This window comes from Notamacropus eugenii, chromosome 6 (genome assembly GCF_028372415.1).
Source record: "Notamacropus eugenii isolate mMacEug1 chromosome 6, mMacEug1.pri_v2, whole genome shotgun sequence".
Classification (NCBI taxonomy): Eukaryota; Metazoa; Chordata; class Mammalia; order Diprotodontia; family Macropodidae; genus Notamacropus; species Notamacropus eugenii.
The window spans coordinates 314,136,580-314,154,728 of NC_092877.1; the positions used below are offsets into that span (position 1 = coordinate 314,136,580).

General features: G+C 37.2%; 1 protein-coding gene across 1 annotated transcript; it reads right to left on the reverse strand.

The window, feature by feature from the left end:
• Nucleotides 1-501: 501 nt before the first annotated feature.
• LOC140509749 (peroxisomal trans-2-enoyl-CoA reductase-like) lies at nucleotides 502-18,066 on the reverse strand. The gene is made up of 8 exons (XM_072617605.1): nucleotides 17,929-18,066; nucleotides 15,138-15,271; nucleotides 11,518-11,683; nucleotides 10,084-10,165; nucleotides 8,714-8,810; nucleotides 7,953-8,063; nucleotides 6,390-6,504; nucleotides 502-3,295 (listed from the first exon to the last, which is right to left on the reverse strand). Exons 1-8 carry the CDS (start codon nucleotides 18,053-18,055, stop codon nucleotides 3,213-3,215), a joined length of 915 nt encoding a protein of 304 aa, XP_072473706.1. The 5' UTR covers nucleotides 18,056-18,066; the 3' UTR covers nucleotides 502-3,212.
• Nucleotides 18,067-18,149: the final 83 nt, after the last annotated feature.

An 18,149-nucleotide genomic window follows, 5' to 3' on the forward strand; every position in this document is an offset into this window, starting at 1 on the left:
AGCAACTTTTGAGGGATCGACAATCTACTTAAATTAAGCACATAGTTCATTCACTTAGTTCAGGGGGAAAAGTCAGCACCCTAAACTTCAGAGAAAATATAAAGAGAAATAAAGACCAACAGACAGGGCTTCCAGCTGTCTGACCATAAGCAATGCATACATCGCATATCAACAGACAGATCCAACATACGTACATAGTGACCAGAAAGAGAAGCACCAACATCTGTGTTTTCAAATGGGAGGAGGTGGGAGGGGGTCCCTAGGGGCTACCAAGAGTCTCATCTGGCCAAACAAACACTTCCAATGAGTAAGCCGCAAAGTAAAACCTCACCTCAGAGTATTTATACACTTTTCAGAGCCAGAAACCACGATCCTCTGACTCAGTGCCTCAATAGAAATTAACAAAAGGTACTGAGTCCTTTTAACAAGTGGGGAAGATTTTTAATTTCCCCCCACCTACAATTAACATTACATTAACATTAAAAGGGAGCTTATACTTGGTTTAATTTTAAAAGTAACATTTATTGATACAAAGAAAGCAGACACTGCTGTCCCAAAAAGACTGAGTTGCGTAAATGTGCTTGTAACATCCAGTCCCATAATATTCAGACTTGATCTCTCATTTGGAGGCTATACAACAAATCTAAGAAGGAAAAGAAGACATTAATCATTCTTAACTTATTTTTTGCTTCACCCAGCTACTAAAAGGGGTAATGCACCACAAACAAATATATTTTTTTAATCTTTCCCTATATTCCTCATTTTAATATGTAAGAAGGATCAAGGCAGGAAAGGTGATCACTTGAGGTTTACATTTTTTCTAATCTGCATCAACATTTTAAAAACATTAAAAAGACATATAGGTCAAGGCATTTGTTTTAATTGGCCTATTATTCTGCACATAGGACAATATAAAGCAGTATTAAAAATATAGTAAGATAAAGAAAAATCTTAACAGAATAATAGGATTATTTACATACATCACTAAACCAGGGAAGCATCAACATCTGGGTTCACATGTTGGGGAGTTCCTTGGTTTCAGCCCACAGAGTCCAAGTTGGGAAAAATCCCAGGTGGGACTCCAAAGAATATAGCAATTTTTCCAGATTATGTCCAGTTTCAAACAAAAAAAAATTGACATGGAGTAATATAACAATTGATAGGTTCGGTGCTAGAGGCTACCCATGTGACTTAGCACCTGGTTGGCTCAGCACCAGGGCTCTCTGTGACTCAGCACAGGATATATTGCTACTGTGGACTGCACCAGAGTTCAAAGGAGGAAGACATCTATGATTGATAAGGCAAAATGTCTGTTCCAAAGGACACAGGATTGAGTATACATAGTCCTAGAAGGGTGGCCAACTCTTCCAGGAAGAGGAATCGATCAAGTAAAAGCTGATCTTTCAGTTTTGGGAATTCAGCCCCTGTTCCAAGGAGAAAGGACAACATATGTAGTCATGTAGGCCTATAAATGTACAGAGACGATCTTTATATTTCATTAACCCTTCATTCAGCCCCAAGATCTGACATGTTAATTACACAGGCTGAAGGGCAACTCGTATTTGAATATAAAATCATATCAAAGTGTTGATTTACAAATTTCTGGTTCTTTATTAACATCTCTTTTACTTCCTTAGAAGAAATAAGTAAAGATATATAAAGTAGAAGATAAAGGTAAAGAAGTAGGTGCCCAAGAAAGCCTAACATCATCCACTGGTTCAGGGGAAAGATCATCACCCTGAAAGTGGAGAAAATCAATTCTTTTCAAGCAGCATGAAGTACAGAGAAATTAGAAACAAGGGATAAGGTTATATCACAGAGATTGCATGAGTGATCCAATAGACAGGGCTCCAACTGTCTAGTGATCATAGTACATACTTTACCATTGCTAGTAGTAATACAATCAGATAAAAAAATGAGTATTATTTTAATGATCAACATAATTCCCATATATGTGAAGCATAGCAAAATAACAATTCAGAAGGGATAACATAAAATGAACACATCATACAAGATGAGAAGGTTTGATCATTCATTATGGTTCCCACACAATAAGTATCTTCACATTTGAAGTTCTCAAATTCTAATGAAATCCACTTGGTCTTTTGTATGTATAGGGAAAACATGTTATGTCACCATTTTTCATTTTGTGAACTCAATTGTCTTTACACATTTTCTCTCTACATCAAGCTATATATGCTTTGTAATGAACAAGCAATTATCTTTTCCACCACTTTGAAGTCTGATGGCTAAGGTCTCAAGATCTACATTATTTACTATACCCAAACTTGTTCCTGCTCCACCAAGTAGAGTATCATACCATACTGTCTTAGCCAGTAGCATGGTAGGGATTTAGGGAATGTGATATTAAGATGTAGCACATGAGAGTATAGATGTTTTAGATGACAAAACATATAACAATTGAAAAATGATAAAACAATAAACAATACATGATCCTAGGGCTGGGGTTTGAGCACAAACACCCAATCAGCCCCCCCCCCCCCCCCAAACAAATGGGATCCAAATTCTTTTGGGGTAAGGGATGAAGGTCACAGCTTCTGAAACTGCTTCCTGATGAGATTGGCCAGAGAGTTGATCCTGCTCAAGACGTCCCATTCAAAGGGTTGGTTCTTTAGTCAGAATCCAGAACTTGGTCCATGCCAGGTCACGAGGGTGATGTGTCGTGGTATTAGACAGAGGGTGACAGCCAGCCTGGGCAATCATCTTTAAGCAGAGGGCACTACCCCGGAGGAGACAAATCTGGCAAGGTGGGTAAGCAAACAAGAGCTAGAAAAGAATAGGAGGACAATGGCCAAGAAGCAGGGTAAGTGTGGGCTGGTGTCCTTCAGACAGGGCCATCTCAAATTTAACTGAGCTATTAATTATTGAATCAAATTACATATTTTTCTTTCTTCTTACAATACTTCCTCACACTCTTTCAGCATACTTAAGCCATCTGAAACTTACACAAAGATACCCAGGACAGCTATCTAGGGACAGTAGGGGCTTGGATGACTCCCATTTGTCCCCAGACCTCATCTATCAAGGCATATTTTTAAAGTCATTGAAGTCATACTTTGTTCCAAGATACAATTTATCAATTTTTAAAAGCAGTAAGTAATTTTCCGTAAAAATTATATATCCCGTGAAAATGCTAAAATCCATTTTTTGGTTGAAAGTAGAAAAGACTTCATTGTTTTACTTTCCTCAGTTTAAAGTTTGGATTTCTCCTCTAAGGCAGCTTTCATTCTTTTGACAGAAAGGTCCCATAGTCCATCAGGCCAGTTGTCATGGTCTGTTAAGATGAAATGAATGAAATAACCATTGAGTTTTTATTGGCAAATATGTGAATTTTCTTTTCCTTTTAGAAAATAAAACATATCCCTAAACCCATCCCATGCCTTTGACTGTCTCTTCAACAACTCCTGGGAGAAACCTCGCCATGCTCAGAACATTGAATACATCTATTAATTATGATTCATTTAACACATATCATTAAGATATTACATGGCATTGATCTGAAGAGAGGTCATACTGTCTAATTAAGCTCTGGCCTGTAAAAAAAAAAAAAACAGAATTTGTACCACATATAATTGGTGTTTGGGCATTTTTTTGAAAAAAGATAACATTTTAGGAAAGTGGCTTGTATACAAAAGACCAATATCCTTTCACGCTTCAACAGATTCAGAAGCTTGACAATGTGGGTATTACTTCTTGCCTAAGTGACACAGTGGATAGAGCATCAAGCCTAGGGTCAAGAAGACCCAAGTTAAAATTTAGCCTCAGACTTCCTAGCTGTGAGACTCTGGGCAAGTCATTTAATTTTTCTCAGTCTCCGTTTCCTCATCTTTAAAAATGAAGATAATAATTGCACCTACTTCCTGGGGCTGTAAGGTTCAAATGAGATATTTGTAAAGTACATGGCCCAGTGCCTGGCACATAGTAGGTATTTAATAAATGCCTGTTTCCTTCCTTCTTAACTTCTGGATTACAATCCACTCACACTTTATCTAGCAGGATTCTTGTCAAAACTGTCCCATAAATCCTTCAAAAAGAATCTAGTCAACACATTGCAGGACTTTCTCTTGCTACAGGCTCCTAAGCTGGCGACCAGGAATTTAAAATAATATATTTTTATAATTGTATTTCTATAAAGGTGATTTCCTTGTTTCCATGGATTTTGTTCTATGGATTTAAAAACATAATTCTGACAAGGTTGGCTTCACCAGACTGACAAAAGGTCATGACACCAAAAAACGGTTAAGAAACCCTGCTCTCGTTCTTTTATCTTCCCATGCTTATAGTGTCACAGTAGGGCAGTGTCTCTGCCTTTACCACATGAATTTCTGATTATATACTTATTAAATAGTATCTTTTATATAATCTTGCATATTCCAGTCACAATTGGTTATATATACATATGTGTGTGGGCATGTGTGTATATTATGTGTATTGAGGGGTTGAGTAGGTAGATAGATAAAGAAATAGATAGATAGCCTATTTAAGACCAACTACATCTTTCCACTGCCCTCTCAATCACTCAAAATTTTGATTCTTAAGAGACTAAGGTAGTCTAAGATTTGTAGCCATATAATTATCAGAATATTGCTATTGAAAAGATTTTGTAGGATCACTGAGTTCAGTACATAATTTCCTATATTCAATACAGTCCACTTGTTTCCTCCTATTCAATTATATTCGAATTTGAATGTGTGTGTGTGTGTGTGTGTGTGCACATACAAATGGAATTGCTGTATTAGAATATTGGGAGAGGAGTAATGTCCAATAAGACTGGAAAGACAGGTTGTGGCCAAGTTGTAAAGAACTTTAAAGATAAACGGAAGCGTTTGTTTATGTTTTATTCTAGGAGCAACAGGGCACAAACTGACGCTGTCTAATAAAATCATATAATCAAATCTGTGCTTAAGGAAAAATTACTTGGGCAGCCATACATATGATGGAATAGGGTGATGAGGGACTTAGAGTAAGTAGGTTGCCGCAACAGTCTAAGCAAGCTAAAGTGGTAGCTGTGTGAATGGAAAGAAGAGGTCAGATATGAAATATCTTGTGAAGGTAGAAATGGCTAGATTTGGAAACTGAGTAAATGTGTGGCATGAAGAAAAGTGAGGAGTTGAGGAGAATGCCAAGGTTAGGAACCTAGGAGATTGGAAGGATGGTGGTAGCTTCAACAGAAAAAAGAAATTAAGAAAAGAGAAGGGTTTAAGAGAAAAGAGAATGAAATCAGTTTAAGACAAGTTGGACTGAAGATGTCTTAAGGACATCCAGTTTCAAATATCCAAGAAGGAACTGATGACATGGGATTGAGGTGTCAGGGGGACACTGGGATTGAATGTATATCTGGAGTTCATCTACACAGAGATGATATCAAGGGGTTGTAAGATGAAGAGAAGAGGGTGTTCAAGATGAAAATCATTTGTTATAAGACTTACAAATTATTTTTATAGTTGTTCCATTTTTGTTGGTTTGTTGTCCTATCTTTAAATTCCCTCAAGATGGTATGACTTAGTTCTCACATAAAATGTTTTTCAATCTTGTTTTCTCCTCTATTTCTCTGCACTGATAATTTCACTCATAATTCTTCACCACCTTCCTCTGTAACATTCTGCAAATCAATTTCTATCCTACAATTGTATTATACTTGGATGCTCTCTCTCTCTGTCTGGCCAAGATTTCAAGGGCTGTTAACAAGGTTCTGAGCTGTTTTGGCTTCCTTGCTGTGACTTGTTTTACATTGATTTGGGATTTTTGTTAACATTTTGTGAAACATGTTTATAATCAATGTCAATGTCTTTTCCTTTACACGTGTCCCAATTATCACCATCAACAGCTTCTTTCACGAGCTGAAGATCTCATTAACATTGTAGGCAATGTCTCCTCAACCTCTTCCTTTATTTTTACTTAGTACTGACTTTAAGCATTATTGCAACTAGTCAACATTTGGCTGCATATAGAATTATTTGAGGGGGCTATATTTCTACCCAGTCAATCAAAAAACACCTATTACATGTTTATTAATTGACTGTGTGCATGCATGAGAGAGAGAGATGCTTTTCTATATTGTGAAATTCTGCAGAGTTTATATAAAAAGGTAATTTCTTTTTCAAATTAATTATCATACATTTACAAGTTTCCTCTCTTGTAGTACCCTTTAAAAGGGTGAAAGAGCCATCTTACCACTCAAGGAATAATTTAAGAATTATTAAAATTAAATTATTAAAATTATTAAATTAATTAAAATAAATAAAATAATTAATATAAATAAAATAAAATTATTTTAAAAATAAATAAAATAAAATTAATTATTAAAATTAAAATCTTACACTGCGAGCCACAAACTTTTTGATCAGTCATTTTTCTTGATGACTCACCTGGTATGTCCGCCGCCATTCTGGAATACAAAGTTAAACCACCATCTACAACCACTGTGTGTCCCGTAATATATGAAGCTGCAGGAGATAACAAGAAACATGCGACGGAAGAGATCTAAGAAATAAAATATGCCTATGTTACATTCATGTGTGCAATTGTATAGATACTTATACTTTTCTATGTACATCTACATATACACACATCCATATATATCACAGCATCACAATGTTAGACACCTTCTGAGATATAATTTAGTGCAGTATGTATCTAAAACTGAATCCTTTCTGTGACATCAATAGGCAAGTGATCATATGAACTGTTTTAATCAATAATTTACCAAGCCAACTTCTGAACCAAAAAAAAATCTTCACTGTTGGGAAGTTTTCCTTTTTGTTGAAGAGAAATATGATATAGCTCCTAGTCAGTGGACCTACACATACTTCTATTTTAGATACTCCTGAATCCCATATCTTCAAGAAAATTTCTGACTACATATGTGCTTTACGTATCCTCACTAAGTATTAGTTTTTTTATTTTCTCTGAACAATTGTGGAAATTACTGGACAAGTGGGTAAAAACTGCAAAAGGTAAAAGATGATTTTTTTTAAAGCCTATATTGAATGAATTAATAGTGAAATATGAAGTAGTAGAGATTGGGGGCTGAGTGAATAAAATCAGATACATGTATAGATTGAAATAATGAAGAAATCAATAAAATGCCTCCAATTCTAACCCTAAATGCCTCCTACTCTAACCCTAACCCTAACCCTAAATGTATACACACATATCCATATAATTATCCTATACTTTCAGATCTGAGTACACAAAACTCATGTTTTCTCAACACATAACTGGCATTATTTTTGTTCACATTTCAGGATAAAGAATTTTACTGTTTTTAAATTCACCTTAGGTACCGTCCCCTGGTAGAGATTAAAGGTCTTCCTTTTATTCATTTAAACATACATCCTTCAAATCACTGAATTCATTATCTCAGCTTAATTAACTCAGGGAAGCTGGATGATAGTTGGTATACACAATTAAATGACTTGGACTCTGCCTTAGATTTTATTAACCTGAAAGACTACGTTAACCAAAAAAGAGCAGATATACATTTCTCCCAAAATGAATGAGTTGTGAAATGCATATGGTATTTACAGTTTTCCTCTAACCATATCTGAAGGCACTAAAGGTCAAGTACATCTTTTCTGTTTATTCACACAGTCTTATCTTATCTTTATCTTCCAGCAACTGTGTACTTTGCATCCCAGAAGAGTTTGTCAGCCAAAAACTTTACTGGATTCATTAACTATTTAAAGTTCTTTTAAAAACTGAATGGGACAATGTTCCCTCAAATATTCTCTCTTGTCCCTCTTCCAAGGTTCTTTGAAGCTCTAACATTCTATGATTATATGAAAAGAGACCAGATGGGACAAAGAGAGTGAAGGAAGATGAGAGAAGAGGAGGAAAGAGGATGAGAGATAGACATGAGGAAGAAGATGGAAAGGGAGAGGGAGAGAGGAAGGGAGGAAGAGGGAGAGGAAGAGGGAGAAAGATATTACCTCCTCAGGAACACCACATCTCCTAGCTGGGCAATAATTATGGATATGTTTTACATGAGTCTCTCCAGCCTTTTCATAGCGGCTAAAGGCAGTTGGGGAATAAATTATTCCCTAGGTTCGGGGACAAAAAGGAAAGTTAAAAAAAATAAGTGAAAGAATGGTTGAATTCCAACTAGAACTATCAGCATATATATTTAAACAGCAGAAGAGATTAGATATAAAGATTCACAGAGCTGCTTCTCAGTAATGTTATAGAGATACAATTATCCTCCCTAAGTGCATTACCTACTTGCATGGACATACAGAACACTTGGGGTCTCTGAACTAATTGCCAGTTAGAGGTTAAGCTACTAATAGTAAGAGTGAACAAGGAAAGATTTTATTTCTCAGTACCTTTTAGAATATATTCCCCAAATAAAAAGATCTAATGTCCAAGGACATTTCACATTGTGCAAGTGCTTTATGTCCGTAGATTTATTACTCTTCCACCCTTCTTACCACTTTAACTTTAAATTTACTGACTCCAGTCTCTCTCAAGAAGTTAAAGGGAAAGAAACAAACAAAATGCATTAATGCACTAAAAAATTCATAATGAATTTTATTGCACATAAAAGAATACTTTGACAACAAATAGAATCTCTAATTTGCCTATTGCCTAATGTCCTATTTTATAGTTAATATTAACCTAGAATGTACCTATGACTAACGAGAAAAATGTGACAACGAGATGACAAATTATATACATATAACTGGTTACCTACCGGACTGATACAATTGACTCTTACTCCATATTGGGCCCATTCCACTGCCAAAGTTTTGCTCATATTTTCAACCCCAGCTCTTGCTGCTCCGCTGTGCCTTTTAAAGAAAAAAAAAATTAAAGGCTTCATTCAGCTTCTACTAATCATTCATAGTTACATGAAAACTAACTGGTGCATTAAGTCACAAAGAACAGTTCAAAAAAGACACTCTTGTTTAGAAATATTTGGGGCTGTACTACCTTTCTTCTGGAAGATGAGGGAAAACAGTTTAGCATTTCAAGCAAGTTCCAGGAAGTTATTCTGCAAACCAAATGATGCTAAAAGAAAAATCTCTATGTATCCACCCAAACTCATGGAAATAAGTAAGTCAATCATTCTTTTAAAAGGTATTGCAAAACCTGGAAAGACTTACATGAACTGATGCAAAGTGAAGTGAGCAGAACCCAGAGAACATTGTACATGGCAACAGCAACATTGTACAATGAAGAACTATGAGTGACTTAGCTATTCTCAGCAATACAATGATCCAAGACAATCCTAAAGGACTCAGGATGAAAATGCCTCCAGAGAAAGAACTGGTATCTGAATATGGACTGATGAGTGCTATCTTTCTTTTTCTTCCTCTCTTCCCTTTCCTCCTTTCTTTCTTTCTTCTTCTTGCACAGCATAACTAAAATGGAAATGATTTATGTGATTGCACATATACTATATAATAAATATAGATATGAAAAAGTGTTCCTTAGAGAGGGAAAGAACAATGAAGAAACAGTTTTAGAAGAGATTCCCTCTCCCCCCTAAAAAAGGATTTTCAACTAGCATGTGAAACATGGAAAGGAAGAGGCAGAAAAAGATCTCAAGATGAATGACACTCACTCCAAACAGCACCTAAGGATTTACAGATAATTCAACCTTCGGGCAATGCAAAAACATCAAAGAAGGTCTAAAATTTGAAAAAGTCTAAAAAGCTGGTTTTATCCTGGAGTCTTATGTAGATAGTTAAAGAAAAGCATAATGAGGAAAGGCAGGATGATGACAGAAGATATATACGCTGTGTGTATGGTATGACACACAGAAAGGGTAGAAATGAAATCATCAGACACATCTGTGACATCCGTGAGCATTCACCTATCCAGATTAAAGAATAATTGTGTCAATGCTTAGCATATCCTTTGGTTGCATCATCTAACCCCTGGGCACAGAAGCAATCCCAAAACAAAAAAGAACCTAGCATGGTGCCAAGTGTATAGGAATACTTGAAAAGTATCTTCTTTAAGCCCCAAAGGCAGTTTGAAATCATGAGAGGCATCAAAACTTTCTTTTAACAGTAAAGCAGAGGTCCAAGACAAAAAGAAGAATGTAAAAGTCCTTACACAGCCTTAGGAAATCCTTGACTTAATACGACAATGATGTTTACAATCGACCCTCCATGTTCCTTCATCCAGGACTTGAAAACTGTCCAAAAGATAATAAAATGAAATCATTTTCATACAACACAGGTTAATAAGAGATGACTTTTTCAATTCAAATCTCTGTTCTGCCACTTGCTATCCATGTGAGCTTGAGATATTCCTCATGTTCCTCAGCACTGTTGCTGAGTATAGACTGCTGCTTAGTTAACACTCCAATTTATCTTTTCCAGATTTAATAATGACATACCAGCTTACTCTTCAGATTTTTCCTTAGATAAAAGCGTCTTTACTACATCAGGGCAGCTTTACTCCTATGTCTCAGAGGTCACAGTTCAGAGTATCACCTCAACATGTAAAGTATTTAGTGACTAAAGGGACAGAACAGTTATCAGTGCCACAATGGTATAGAACTACAAGTGTTTTCCAAATTGGAGGTGTGGACCCTTGAGAAGTGAGAGCATTACAGCACAATTGAAATGACTGAATAATTATAAATAATATAACTGCTCCTAAACTTATTGGAATAATAATCTAATATAGCCCAACTAATAATATAACTATGAACATGTTAGACTACTAGTCTATCATACTATTGTTGTGGTTCAGTTTTAGTTGTGTCCGACTATGACCCCATTTGAAGTTTTCTTGGCAAAGATACTGGAGTGGTTTTTTTCTCCATTTCCTTCTGCATCTCATTTTATAAATGATGAAACTGAGGCAAACAGGTTAAGTGACTTGCCCAGGGTCATACAGCTAGTAAGTGTCTGAAGCCAGATTTGAATTCAGTCTTCCTGATTCCAAGTCCAGTGCTCTATCCACTGTGCCTCCTAGACTATTATTAGATATTAAATAATATCTTTGGAGGTTTCCAAAGAATCTTAATCAAATGCATGATTTTCAAAATGAGAATGAGATAGGAAAATATGGGTACATCTCGCTCTTCTAAAATTCTACCTATAAGTCACATTCCAAGACATGGAGGTAGTTATGGGATTTCAAAGGTTATGCCCACGAGACACAGGTATTATTCGGAGTACAGTTATGGGATTTCAAAGGTTATCCCACGAGACACAGGTATTATTCGGAGTACGGCACTACTCCAAGTATGGTTTGAGGAAGGCCTCTGGGCTTGTTGCCTATGGTACCATTTCAGTCTATTTGGAGATATTTACCACCAGGAAGGGTGCACGATGGTGAATATTTTAGCTACTTATGAAGGCAACCTACTAAATTATAGAGAGGCTTCAGTGTACATCAGTGCAAGGAACATTCACATTTACCAAGTCACAGCTCCTTTAAGAATTGGGCACCACAGTGCAAGTTATACTTTTTAGGAGGGTTTATGATCTAAAAATGAAGAAAGACCTAGTGTCTCTGACTATTTCCCATTCCTACCTTCTTTGCAAAGATAGAAAGTACCAGTCAGATTGGTTTCAACCACAGCATTCCAGCCCTTTGAAGTGATGAGTTCAGTAGGAGATAAGAATTGGCCTCCTCCATTGTTCACCAGAAAATTGATCTTACCATGCATAGCTAATGTAGACTTAACCAAATTGTTAACCTAAAACAAACACAAGAAAATAAGTTGGTTAAAGAACCCAAGCTGTTACTGATAACCTAATAATGAAGATTAGCATGACTGGAATCCCTCCACAACAGGCCCTAAGTTAGTTGATACACATCAGAAAGAACTAAAAGCCTGCAGCTCACAAATCTGTTTAAAAAAAAAAAAAGGATGTCTTTTTGAAAATCAATTGTTCTGCCTCTTACTCATGTCTAACCAGTTCCAAACATCCAAGATCATAACGCTAGGGACTCACTCCCCTTTCTCATCCACCACACCTCAAGGACTCAGCTGATGTTTGTTAATGGCAATGACAGGAACCAGTGGGCAAAGGACTGGGCCTCAGTTTCATGATCTTTACACTGTAGCTAATGATGCTTGCCCTAGAGGCAATGTGGAAAAGAGTATGAGATCTGGAGAAAGAAGCGGTGGCTGCTGTCATTCAGTCATGTTCAACTCTTCATGACCACAGGGTCCATGGGATTTTCTTGGCAAAGACACTGTAGTGGTTTGCCATTTCCTTCTCTGGTGAATTAAGGCCAACGGAGCTTAAGTGAGTAAGAAAACATAGTTCAAATGGAGCTCTATCATTTAGATGTGTGGCCTTGGGGAGGTTATTTCACTTGTCTCGACAACAGTCTCCCCATTTATAAAACAGAAATAATAATTCCTGTACTCTCTATGTATTCCAGGGCTGTTGCAAGGGCTATACTCTGCAAACTTTAGAAAGGAGAGAGTAAATATTTATATAGCACCTACCATGTTTCAGGAACAGTGCCTACTATGGTACAAATATTATCTCATTTGATCCTCTCAACAACCCTATATTTTTATCATAATTATACCCATTTTATAGTTGAAGAAAGTGAGGTTATGTGACCTGCCCAAATTCACACTGAGGACAGATTTGAATTCAGAGCTTCCTAATTCCAGGTTCACTATACTAGCTGCCTCTAGAGTGTCATAAAAATATAAATTAATAGTCTGGTAATTATCTATTGCCAGAGGTCTTCTTTCTTTTCCCTTAAGAAAGAACGTGTATGTATACATATATATGGATATATACATATATACACATACATACACACATATACATATGCATACACATGCGCGCACACACATACACACACACACAGAGTTCCCTTCTTACTGTCTTTCACCACTCATAGCTAAGTGACGGACTCCACCTGAGATAATCTGCTTTCACATGTATCTTCCTTAGTTCAATTCTCCTTCCCCTTTGTCTTGCCATGCAATAATCACAGTAAAAGTTTCTGACATTTTGGTACATGCACAGAAAGAAGAATGCTAATCGTTTAATAAACTTAAGACTGGTGCTAGTAATAAGTCTAGGATACATCAAGGAAAAGAAAAACCATAAATTTTGAAGTGAAATTAGAAAAAAAAAAGAGGGCAAATGCTATCAACCTCTAAGAGCTCTTGAAAAATATCCTATAGGTACTTTATTGTGAGTTGAAAAGAGTAACAAAATTAATTTACAAGAACGAAAAGCTTAGCATTTTCATGGAAATATTAGAAAAAATTAGAATAAAAGCAGAATAAGAAAACCAGGTCTTAAATGATATCATAAAAGCAGTAATCACCAAAATTACCTGGCATTTTTGTAAAAAGAAAATCTGAACAAAAGAACATACTGGCTAAGGAAAAATCAGAAACAAACTCAGGGCTCAGTAAGTCAGAGAATCTAAATTACTTACTTAGGGAAGAATTTGCTGTTGAATGAGAATTGCTGAAAAAAGTAGGAAGCAAAAGGAGAGATAGTATGCATGCCCTGTACTACAATATCGACATCCTAAAAGTCTCCCTTTGGGATTCAACCAGCATCTTACAGCATAGACCACAAAAAGTTCAGACTAGTTACACAGACTAAATATAAAAGATAACACCAAAAAAAATTAGAAGAAGATGGGCTCAAGTGTGTCATGGCTATGACTAGGGCGAAGAGTTCATAGTCAATCAAGCAATAGATAACATCACAAAAATTGAAATTGATCATCTTAATTACCTGCAATTTACAGGTCTTTGTTATTGTTGCGACTGATCAGTCAAGTCTGACTCCTTGTGACTCCATTTAAGGTTTTCTTGGAAAAGATACTGGAATGGTTTGTCATCTCCTGCTCCTGCTCAGTTTTTACAGATGAGGAACTGAGGCAAACAGGGTTAAGTGACTTGCCCAGGGTCATACAGCTAGTAAGTGTCTGAGGCCAGATTTGAACTCACAAAGATGAGTCTTTCTGACTCCAGGCCTGTACCACCCACTACTGTATCACCCAGCTGCCCCTTAAAAGTCTTTACAGGGAGGCAAGAAAACCAAACAAAACTATCTTATTAGGGAAAAAACAATCTATGTCACTAAAATAAGGACCTTTCTCAGTCTTTATCCCAGGCAGTTGGTGGATGGAGTGCCTAGACTGGAATTGGGAAAATTTGAATTCAGATCCCACCTCAGATACTTCCTAATTGTGTGACATCATTTTCTCTTTGTTCCTTCCATTTCCTCATTTGTAAAATGGCAATAAACACGTACCTTGAAGAGTTGTGAGAATCAAATGAGATTACATTTGTAATGCACTTAACACAGTGCTTGGCACTTAGGGAATGCTATATAGATGTTAGCTATTATTATTTTGATAAGACACTAGAGAAGGTAGTGCTGTTAAGCTTTCTCTGAGGAAAAAACTCAGAACTGGTTTGTTTGGTGATGTGGAAAACTCACTACTTTCAAAACAGAATAGGTAATCAACTTTTATAGGCTTGTTTTAGTTTTCATTTAGATGAACACTATAACTTAAGCCCTTAGAAAAAAAATTCTGAATTATTGTAAAAAAAAAAAAAAAAGAACACAGAAAATCACTAACAGCTGAATGCAGTATGGATGAGGAGGAGGAGACTGGAGGCAAGAAAACCAATTGGAAAATTATTGAAGTCATCTACGTAGGAGGGCAGGATCTGTACTATGGTGGTGGTTTTATGAGTGGAGAGGAGACACATAGGAGAGATCTTGTGAAAGTAGACAAAAACAAAGATTTGACAATGGATTTAATATGTGAAATAAGTGTGAAAGAGGATGACTTTGCAGATATGTATGACTGTTGCATTTTTGTCTTTCATTCCCTGTACCTAGCGTAGTACTTTGCATTTAATTTGCTAGATTTAATTCTTTTGAATGCCCTATACTTAAAAAAGTAAGAAAGTGAATGTTTTAGAAAAATTATCAACAAGGATTCAAAGAAAAAAATATTTATGGTTAATCTGCTATTAACCAGAAAAAACTGATGAAGAAAAATAAACAATTTCCCAAGCATTTTTACTAATCAATAGTACATTACGATGAGAAAAATATATAAAAGAAGTACTTAGGATCATACTATATTCTCCACATAATTTTCATAACTTTTAGAGAAACAAAAGTTAAAGATGATAACTTTACCTCTTCTTCTTTTCGAATATTGCATTGGATGGGGGTAACAATGGCTGAGTTGGAGGTCTGGCGGGAAGCATTCAACTCTTCTGCCGCAGATTTTAATACACCAAATTGACGGGAGGCAATAACTACATTACATTCTGGCAAGAAAACCAAATAAATAAAACTATCTTATTGAGGAATAAAATTGAATATAAAAAATAAATTGAATTAAAAATCTTATTATTAAAAAATTTTAAAAATCTTAGCTATTGCCAACTTGAGCAGTAACCACACATTTCAGTGACATTGAGGTCACACACTTCATTAACAAATCAAAGTCCACCTAAAGTTTGCATTCTCATTCCATGCAATTCTTATTTGCCTTTCCATAGGCCTTTCATAAAGAATCTATCCAATGTACTGTTGGCCTTTCTCTGTTGGATGACCTGCATGAATTCAGAAAGACAAAAATGACTTGGATATTTCTAAAACAGCAATTATATTGACCTCCCAAAAATTTAACATGTTCCTGCAGAATACATAATGTAAGATGTAAGCAACTTTTTTTTTTGCTCAATTGTCAAACCTGTGATATGCCTGGCCATGAGGTAAAGATCTCTTCAGATAATGCAAACTTATCTACGACACTTTTCATTGCCATACTGCTATATTCATGATACAGCTTGATGATATGTTTGTATGCCTTTGCTATGACACAAGAGTTCTTACACTTTTTTCCCATGATCCTTCTTTGGCAGTCCGGTGAAAATTGTTAGGTTGGTCCTTTATTTTCAAAAAGGACCATGACATCAGAGAAATGGTGACATGACTTACACTTGACTTTGTTTTGAGTGAGAGACTGCTATGTTTTTGTGTGTTTTGAGTAAGGAAGGGTGAAAACTAGGGACCTCTTGTCAGAACACCATTTTTAAACACATAATATTACAAAGAAAACTAATTATATTAATATTCATTACTCAAAATATTTAAAAAACAAGTTCACAGACCCCTGAAATCTATCCATAGGCCCTTTGGGATCTGTTGGCCTCAGGATAGGGGCCCCTGACATAAAGGAATTCCTTGTGAATGCATCCAGGGTAGTTTTGTGACAGTATCTGTCATTCAGTAAGGGCTTAATAAATGTTTATTGATTGCTTGATTTAAAATAAGAAAATAGTCCCTTGATCTCACACTGTAGTTGTCAGTCCAAGAATGTTCTCTTCTCTTTTTTATTCAACAAACATTTATTAAACAGTTGCTACTTGGAGGGCAAAAAAGCAGTGTGATATAGTGGATACAGGGCCAACTTTTGGAATCAGGGAGAGGACTGTAGTCCTTTCTCTGACACCATTGACTGTGTAACCACAGGAATCACTTCACCTCTCTCTTCCACAGGCAACTCTCTGCAGCTCTAAGTTACAGAGGAATTGTAAGTCTTCATGGGTGGAATGAACTTCCACATCAGAATTTACAAAACTGAAGAAATCACGGGTCAAAGGAAAAAAGTGTCCAAACAAGGCATTGGGTAATTATACATAAGAAAATTTACAGTCTCTGATTTCAAAGAGCTTGTTACCTGTCAAGTCTGACCTCGGCCCCAGAGAGAAACCACAGTTGCTTTGCAATATTTTGATGAATGAATAATATAAGGACCTCCCCCACCCCCAACCATCTGGTGACCTAATAATGGAAAGTTTAATAGAATAATAACCAGGAACTGCTAAAAAAGAAGAAATATCACATGATGGCTATGCAAAACACAGCAAATTCTAATGGTCTGAACCACTGTTTTGGTAACTATTGTCCTTGTCCTTAGATAAGAGACAGCTGAAGTCTGGTCCCTCATCTCTGCAATTTTGTCTAAACAGACCACTTTCACAGTTGTTAAAGTATTTGGTCACCTCCTTCTATCTCTCCTGTCCTTCCAGAGAGAATGTCTTTTCATTCCAAAAACAAACTAGCCAGCTATTTGGCAGCTATTCCCTTTCCTCCCTGGAATGATTCTCACTTTTTTAAAATGCTCTTTCAACTGTGAAAGTTACTAATTTATCCTAAACTGTGGGCGTAATACTGACAATTGCCTCTGGGCCATAGGCTTGCAGTGTTATATAAAGTAATTTTACAGTCCTCCGAAGGTGATGCTGCACTCAACCGTTTTTCTTTAGCAAGCTAATACAATGCCCTGCCTTCGGTTTGGCTTCCAACCTTGACCCACAATCCACGAACCCGTTGCCCATATGATTCTCCCAGAGATCCCATTCTTCTCAATAAGGAAAAACACCCCAACACTTGCCAACCACTGCCCTTTTCCCCAGTGACCTTAGGACTTGAGCTCCAGCTCCCCGCGAACTGGTCCTTCCCCCTCTCCTCCCTATTCCAGGGTTCCTGCTCCTCTTACGTAAACCTTATCCCTCTCTCCTCATTGGCTCCCCAGGTCTAGTCACAGTAGCCCCCTCCCCCTATCCGTACCATCTGTATCCCAAAGTGACCCACACCAGCCCCTTTTCCTCTTCTCCTAAAGTCCCCGCAGTTCCTCTCCACATCGTCCCCAGTCCCTTCTCCATGTTCCCTCGACCCTCGTCTCCAAGGTCCCACCTTCGGGCCCTAGCCTTTCTCCTTAGTGCCCTTCCCTCTCCCCGAGAGTTGCCCTGCCTTTACCCGTCTCTCCTCAAACGTCTTCTGCGCTGCCCCTTTCGCTCTCAGCGTCCCTGCTTTATCTCCAAGGTCCCCCAAACCGCCCCAGTATCTCCCAGGGTCCTCGGTCCCAATTCTGCCCTACCCTGCACCCCCGCCCGGATCGGACACACAGACACACCTAGGTGCAGCAGCTCGGCGGCTATAGCCTTGCCAATGCCCGTGCCACCACCGGTAACGATAGCCACTTGGTTCCGCAATAGCCCTGCAGCCAGGCAACTCTTGATCTTAGCCACTGTCTCCATCATCTGCTTTGTCTTTGACCCATAGACAGAAAGATCCCAGGCCTGCAGGAAGTCAGGCAGAGAGACTGGCACACCAGTCTGACAGCCTTCGTGCCCT

Coding starts and splice junctions, on each gene's coding strand:
- LOC140509749 (XM_072617605.1), bottom strand. CDS start 18,055: ATGATGGAGACAGTGGCTAAGATCAAGAGTTGCCTGGCTGCAGGGCTA. Junction 11,684..15,137: donor ATATTCGAAAAGAAGAAGAG/GTAAAGTTATCA, acceptor TGTTTGTTTTAG/GTTAACAATTTGGTTAAGTC. Junction 6,505..7,952: donor GATGTGGTGTTCCTGAGGAG/GTAATATCTTTC, acceptor TTTATTTCTTAG/ATCTCTTCCGTCGCATGTTT.